This window comes from Priapulus caudatus, unplaced genomic scaffold (assembly GCF_000485595.1).
Source record: "Priapulus caudatus unplaced genomic scaffold, Priapulus_caudatus-5.0.1 Scaffold91, whole genome shotgun sequence".
NCBI classification, from domain to species: domain Eukaryota; kingdom Metazoa; phylum Priapulida; class Priapulimorpha; order Priapulimorphida; family Priapulidae; genus Priapulus; species Priapulus caudatus.
The window spans coordinates 380,881-388,773 of record NW_014577152.1 but is presented as its reverse complement, the minus strand read 5'-3'; the positions used below and the strand labels follow the sequence as shown (position 1 = coordinate 388,773).

General features: G+C 38.9%; 2 protein-coding genes across 3 annotated transcripts in view; one reads left to right on the top strand and one right to left on the bottom strand.

Moving 5' to 3' along the window:
• LOC106804877 overlaps nucleotides 1-2,334 on the bottom strand; it is a 15,671-nt gene extending 13,337 nt beyond the window's left edge. The window contains exon 1 of the mRNA XM_014806256.1: nucleotides 2,148-2,334. Within this exon, the coding sequence (XP_014661742.1) occupies nucleotides 2,148-2,182 (35 nt within the window). The 5' untranslated portion in view covers nucleotides 2,183-2,334. The remainder of the gene's footprint in view (nucleotides 1-2,147) is intronic.
• LOC106804878 overlaps nucleotides 2,133-7,893 on the top strand; it is an 11,751-nt gene continuing 5,990 nt past the window's right edge. The window contains exons 1-2 of one of the 2 annotated variants that reach the window (XM_014806258.1): nucleotides 2,133-2,210; nucleotides 6,110-6,317. In XM_014806258.1, the coding sequence (XP_014661744.1) occupies nucleotides 6,167-6,317 (151 nt within the window). In that variant the 5' untranslated portion in view covers nucleotides 2,133-2,210; nucleotides 6,110-6,166. Of the gene's footprint in view, nucleotides 2,211-2,577; nucleotides 2,895-6,109; nucleotides 6,318-7,893 lie in introns of those variants that run through there. The other variant, XM_014806257.1, reaches the window with a different exon arrangement.

The following is a 7,893-nucleotide window of genomic DNA, read 5'->3' as shown; positions in this document are numbered from 1 at the left end:
TAGCTGATATAACTTAAGACATATTCACTTCGGATAAGAGACATTAATTGCCCACCACAGACGTTTTATAGGCGGGTATAAGCGTGCTTAAGTTGGTCCCGCGCATCAATAATGGCTCGTTCTATAGCCCAGCGGCAGTTAATGTAAGCGGGCTATAGTACTAGAGCTAACCGGAACGTACCATGGTACTAAATACTACTATCTAATATGCCGGACCGTACCTCGCCTACTGAGGCTACGCCATTAACGAGTCTATGGAGTCGCCTACGCTTACTCCCTAACCCTAACCCTAAGGACGTGGATATTCGTCCGAGCATCGGACACCTGTTCGTATGCGCTATTCGTCCGAGCAGTTGTTGCGCATGCGCTGTTCATGTTGTATTACAAAAATGTAATATAATGCTAGTCTAGGGTGGCGCCTACTCTCTAACCCTAACCCTATTCCTAACCCCAGCCCTAACCCTAACACTAACTATAAACCGACTCGGTTCTATTATTATACGCTCGGTTTCGTATATATACGTGAGTGATAGTACCAAACACTATCTATGGTGTATAACCACATACGCAACGCATGTATATGCAGGGGCGTCACAGCCCTAGGGCTGCCGTAGCAAAACGCTACGAGCCCCCAGCCTAAAGGGCATAAAATAGTCAAAAATCGAAAAGGTAAATAGCATTTTAGAGCGTCTAGATTTAAAAATTGTCTGGGGGGAGACTCCCCAGACCCCCCCTTCACACTTCCTACCTACGCCTACGGCACTCATGCCGTGGGCCTGCGGCATGCAACATGAACAGCGCATGCGCAACAACTGCTCGGACAAATAGCGCATACGAACAGGTGTCCGATGCTCGGACGAATATCCACGTCGTAACCCTAACCATATCAGCTAGATAGTTACCAGGGTACGTTCCGGCAGTACCCTGGGGGACATAGACTCTATGACTATGAGCAACAGTAACAGTAGCTCTAGAACTATATAGAGGGTTCCGCGATTTGCACTAAATATAGCAATATTACCTACAATCCTGTGCCGTCGGCCATTTCGATTCCAAAAAGAGCGAACACGTGTTGCGTGTAATCTGCCGATCTGCACAATCAACCGATTTTACATTGGCTATAGTGTTATTATTGCAATAGATATTAGCAGTAAGTGAATCCCGATTTAGCAGACAGGTTTATCAGCTGGGGTTGGGTTAACTGCTAGTTTGATGAGATTGCGCAGGCCCGGTTTTGCAAGCAGGTTTACCATCGTGGTTTTTAGGTGCGAGTTCAATGATGCTGATGCCACACAATCGGCAGATTCGTAGATTGAGCACATCGGAAGATTGCACGCATTGCCACGCAACACATATGTTCATAGACTTGAGTTTGTTTACATCGTAAGAGTTCAGAAATTTCACCGATGTTACTGCATCTATATATTTAACTGTCGCCGTGCACAGCACACGACCCCTGCGTATATCCTTGAACGCAGTGGCTGGAGGTACGGTAGCCGTCGTTCGTTGAAGCCCATTTTTGGCATTAGGGTTAGGGTTAGGGTTAGGGTTAGGGTTAGGTTTAGGGTTAGGGTTAGGGTTAGGTTTAGGGTTAGGGTTCTAGCTCATCTAAACTCTCAAATCGTAAATTTATTTCCCAAGGCGTTATTTCGAAATCTGGCGCCACCGCCGCCATCTTTGTCTCGTTAAGTATGAAAGCGAATGGACTCCCGTACCCGTAGCCTCGAGACACGGCTACCGTACCCGTAGCCACTGCCATTATGGAAACGCTTCAAGTGCCTGTGCTAACAACAGTATAACACCAACGGCCACAGTAACACTAACAGTAACAGTAAATAAAACGCAGTGGCTGGAGGTACGGTAGTCGTCGGTCGTTCAAGCCCCTTTTTTGCGTTAGGGTTAGGGTTAGGGTTAGGATTAGGGTTAGGGTTAGGGTTAGGTTTAGGGTTAGGGTTAGGGTTCTAGCTCATCTAAACTCTCAAATCGTGAATTTATTTCCCAAGGCGTTATTTCGAAATCTAGCGCCACCGCCGCCATCTTTGTCTCGTTAAGTATGAAAGCGAATGGACGCCCGTACCCGTAGCCTCGAGACATTAAGATACGGCTACCGTACCCGTAGCCACTGCCTAAATAAAAACTCATCTTACCTTGTTTGATCCCCGAGCACATATTCCTCGGCCATAACGGCAATACTTCTAATCAGATTCGTGGTATGTACTACATTTTATCAAGCGTCCTTATTATTCTACTGTTGTTATAATAAGTGCATGTCAAACAAATTACAATCATCATCGACATACATAATCAATGAACACATAACACGGGTGTTTACATCCGGGTAGTTTCGTTATTACTAGCCTCCCAGATATAGTACATTATTAGTGATACATATGATGTTAGTTTAACTTTATACTTCTAATAAATGTTTTAATATATTTTGGTGGCTAATAGTATTATAAAAAAGTTGTTATAGTTTTTAGTCTGTGATATATATTGTATTATTATGCTTAACAGCTTTACAATATCTCGTTTGAACAATGTTCTGAAATTTCTACAGTAGCGTGAACTTTGAACTCTGTCATGGCATCCAGGAAGATATCTTTCTGTTGTGTGCGGCATTGGTATTAAACCATGACAAACATTAGACAAGATGACTTCATGTCAGAGTTTCATTGTGGTCTATTGAGAGAATACGAACTACAGCTGCGAAATTTATTGTCGCATCGTGACATTTTAGGGTATTTGAACGAGGTTGGCGCACTATAGTTCCAAACTTTGCCGTCGGGCTTTGTAATTCACCTGGCTAGGCTCGGCACTGGTACTTGGGTTGTGTTGGCTGCTGCTAATACTACGTACTACTAGTACTACTATAGTACTACTACTAGTACTTACAGGTGATGGTTAAACTTTTAATTAAAATTTCCACCGTGAAAGGTTTTAAGCATGTAGTTTTATGTTTTAGCAGGAAAGTCCAAGTATTAAAGTGATACTTTCCCAGGCTATAATTTAACACAGGCACTTGAAGCGTTTCAATAAACTATAATGCTAAATAAATACGAAATCTATTTACTACCAAATTCTTAATGTTTCTAAATTCTATACTCTCTTTCACCTATTATTGCCGACAGTTTCTTGTAAATTTTGTCCAAATCCTGTTTGCAACATACGCTTGCGGCCGCCATTCCTCACGCGGCTGCACTGTGCGCACTTACACTTATATATAGCAGGTAGGAAAGCGTGCTGCCCAAATTCGCTCGACGCTCGCTGGATTTCACACGATTACAACACAAATATTCAACCATTCTACTCCATCTTTGTTTCTATTTCAACAACAGTGTTCACTTGTTATAAAAACGTACTGTCTCTGTTCGTAACTGAGCTGTGTCACGCGAAATCACACAAAGACTGATGAAATTCTCGCGTTTGCTAACGTTGCCCAGTAAATGTAAATGGCTGCAAGTACAGGGCTATATAGACTGGTAGTCCCTACTCGCTCCCACCTCGATTACCCATCGAGTAACTAAGCTAAGCCGAGAGGTGGGAGCGAGTACCAGTCTATGGGCTATAGGCGGCGCACTGCTTTCCAACTCCCGTACGAGCCTCGCCATTGGAGCGTTGCAAAAATGTTGCAGCGTTACGGCGCAAGAATGAGGTCACGAAGAGTGCCGGTGGGTGTTTCCTGATTCTGACAGCCATTTACATTTACTGAGCAACGTTAGCGAATGCGAGAATTTTGTCAGTCTTTGTGTAATTTCGCGTGACACAGCTCGGTTACGAACAGAGACAGTATGTTTTTATAACAAGTGAACACTGTTGTTGAAATAGAAACAAAGATGGAGTAGAATGGTTGAATATTTGTGTTAATTTTGAGCGAATTTGGGCAGCACGCTTTCCTACCTGCTATATATACCATAAGTGTAAGTATGCACGGTGCAGCCGCGTGAGGAATGGCGGCCGCAAGCGTATGTTGCAAATAGGATTTGGACGGAATTTACAGGAAACTGTCGGCAATAATAGGTGAAAGAGAGTATAGAAACATTAAGAATTTGGTAGTAAATAGATTTCGTATTTATTTAGCATTATATTTTATTGAAACTCTTCAAGTGCCTGTGTAATTTAAGACTCGAGTATATCATAATCATGTAGTAAGTGCATAAATAATACTAGCATAGAGCATATACCTACAAATTTCTGATCAAGGATAGTTTGGAACCCAGCATATGTGTTTTCGCATATGTGCTAAACTAGGCTTGGGCCCAAATTTCTATAATCACGCATTCACATTTGTCATAAAACGAAACAGTGAATTTCGAAATCTTTTATTTTGACCGCTGACACAACACCGCGTGATTGTAGTTGTACTGCCAGTCTGCCACCCTGAAAAAGTTGCGCATTTGCCAATTTATTTGGCATGTTACAGACCGAGGGCTAATCACAAAAGTGCAATTATAGTTATACCTAACTGCTATTTAACCGAACGATTTTTATAGACAACAAATCCACAACTATTTATACTAATGTTTTTACAAACTATATTCTTCAACCTCACACAATATTTGCAAAATATTCTGAAAAGTAAAAGATATATATTTATATAATGTAAGCATTGGCCTTATAATATAAAAACACATTTATAGCCTACCCCAGTAGTATAAAAAAAAATCGGTAGCACAGATAAATGTTCTCCATCATTTGAACATTTTTCATTGGATTTAAAAAAAACTCATTTTTAAAGCTATTATGAATAATTGTACTTTGAATGTGTAGTGGAGGGCTGTTCTAAGCCTCAGTTTAAATATAGGTAAAAGACTTCTTTTCATCCCTCTCCACCCTTGGTTTAATAATCAACATCTCCGCAACCTTATTTTTAGCTCACCTTGACATCGTCAAGTTGAGCTATTGCCATGGGTCGTCGTCCGTCGTACGTCCGTCCGTCCGTCCGTCAACATTTGGTTTCGGTCAACGATAACTCAGGAACCGTTTGACCCACATGTTTGAAATTGGGTGTAGTTGTTACTGCTATGCTCCCATATGGAACGTCCTATTTTGAAGCACGCCAGTCGACGTACTTTCGAGCCACGGCAATTTGTTGGCAAAAATGGGAATTGCCATTAGTCAGGGGCAGGTTCAACGGATTTTGCTCATTTTTGGTATGTGCATGAATAAGGGCTAGGGGTTTTGATATTTAAAAAAAAATTATGCAAATTAGGTAGGGTTTGGCAATTATATAGCATATTATATAAACACAAACAGTCTGTGGTGTCACACTCGTCTGGTTCGTTTTACAAGATTTCATTGACAATATCTTTAATGCAAAATTGGTATTTCCTCTCCACTCTGCCGATAAAATGTCTATATTAGAGTAAAGATTTACAAAACATGTCGGAACACAGCATAACCTATTTGTTTCAAGCGCCATCGCTACAAAGCGGGTATAGCGCCATCTACGGTCACATATTGTGATTCATTTTGGTTTATAAATTATTATTGCGATATACAGATGGCAATCGTTTCTATAATGTACGTCGATGGTTGCTCAATTAAGACTGACTTCTTCTTACTCACTCATTTGTGTCCTTTTTTGGTGAGCTACAGTGTCATTGACACTTTCATTTAACTCGTGAATTTCAGAAGTTAGTGTAAATCATTCATTACATTCAATTTTGTAAATAACATTGAGTCATTCTTGTCCTTAAATATCAGATTATCTTTCTATCCAGTAATTACACTAAACAGCTTTCTATGCATGTATATTATTCCGGGGCACTCATACTCTCTTCTTTATGATATACTATATCTGCACGTCTAACTGTGTACTTGCACAATGCCAGTATTTGTGTTTTAAATACGAAAACTTTATTAACATCTATAGAAAGCATCTGAAATTCACTTGATGACCATTGTGTATAATAGTAAATGGGTATACAGGAGTTTAATATGGTTTAGAATATGATATATGGGTTGATATTGCTCCCAAGGAATAAAATTGTTAAATAAGTTTAGTTCACAGTTTCAACTTGCAATGATTGTTATGTACATGTGATGCATGCTGATAACATCTATACTTGTCTTTTGATATTCATCCAATTCTTTTTATGTATTTCGGCAGATATTCTCTGAAGAAGAATCCCAGAAAATATGTAGCGGCGACACCGTGGAAGAGTGCATGAGACGGTTGCTCTGCATCGTATCCACGAAGAATGATAGAGCTTTCGAACAACTAGTCTGTGCAATAGAAAGGGTGGATTGCAATCATCATTCAGCTCTGCCAATCATAGTGCAACAACTTAGACAGAAGGATTGCTTACAAAGAACAGGTATATATATATGTCAGGAAGAGTTTTACAACGTTTAGTCGTTTAGTGCATGCAATAAGGTAGAACACAAGAAAAGTTTCAGTAATGTTTTATATTGGCCTTAGTCCGTGAATTTTTCGCATGCAGATAGAAAGAATTCTGTTGAGACTAAGAATGTTTTTATTCATTGGAATCATTCAGAAGTGACTTTTGAGTTATAAAATATTTTTACAGTGTAAACATATTTTTTGAAATTATTAACTGAGCAAATTACGCTAGTTTTACTATACTGTTTATAAATGCATGGCTCCTACTATTGTGCTTTTCGTATATTTTATTGTGTCAAGTTGTCATGAACTCTTTAGTTTAGTTTTGACAATAGTGATACTTTCTTAAATATAAGCCTATCTGTGATCATGATCTCTATTTAAGGCTATAAGTCCTGCTATATAAGTATAGCCTTAGTTGAATTTGTGAGGGGCTGGAACTTATGGACTCCTACCCCTGGTCGTAAAGCAAGAGTGTTCTTCCTGTAGTTGGTCAGATGTGCCAAGGTTCTTCAAATGTAACCTGTGGTAATATCAGGAGTGTATAATATAGAGATATATTACAGGGGTAGAAATTGTCTTTTGAACAAGGAAGTCCAACGGACTCCCTGCCCTCAAAAAGAGGGAGTCCGCAGTCTAAAGTTCAAAACTAAAGATATTAACAATAACGCATAAATGTGCTTATTTTGAAGATTCATGCGGTTGGACATTTGCTGAAAAAATACGGGAATTTCGTGAGGCCGTGCTCTGGAACGAACTTAGTTAATATAGCAGAATTTTCAGGGAGTCACTGACTCCTGCATATGTCAAATCAGGGAGTCCGACAGTAAATCATGGAGTATTTGACTCCGGACTCACGTTAATTTCGCACCCTGTATTATACACACCTATATATCCATATCCTATCTACACTCTCTATATTATACACTTCTATATCTCTATATTATACACTCCTATATCTGTATATCCTATCTACACTCTATATTATACACTCCTATATCTCTATATCCTATCTACACTCTCTATATTATACACTCCTATATCTCTATATCCTATATATACACTCTATATATTATACACTCCTATATCTCTATATCCTATCTACACTCTATATTGTACACTCCTATATCTCTATATCCTATCTACACTCTATATTATACACACCTATATCTCTATATCCTATCTACACTCTATATTATACACTTCTATATCTCTATATATTATACACTCCTATATCTCTATATCCTATCTACACTCTCTATATTATACACTCCTATATCTCTATATCCTATCTACACTCTATATATTATAAACTCCTATATCTCCATATCCTATCTACACTCTCTATATTATACACATCTATATCTCTATATTATACACTCCTATATCTCTATATCCTATCTACACTCTATATATTATAAACTCCTATATCTCTATATCCTATCTACACTCTATATTATACACTCCTATATCTCTATATCCTATCTACACTCTATATTATACACTCCTATATCTCTATATCCTATCTACACTCTCTATATTATACACAC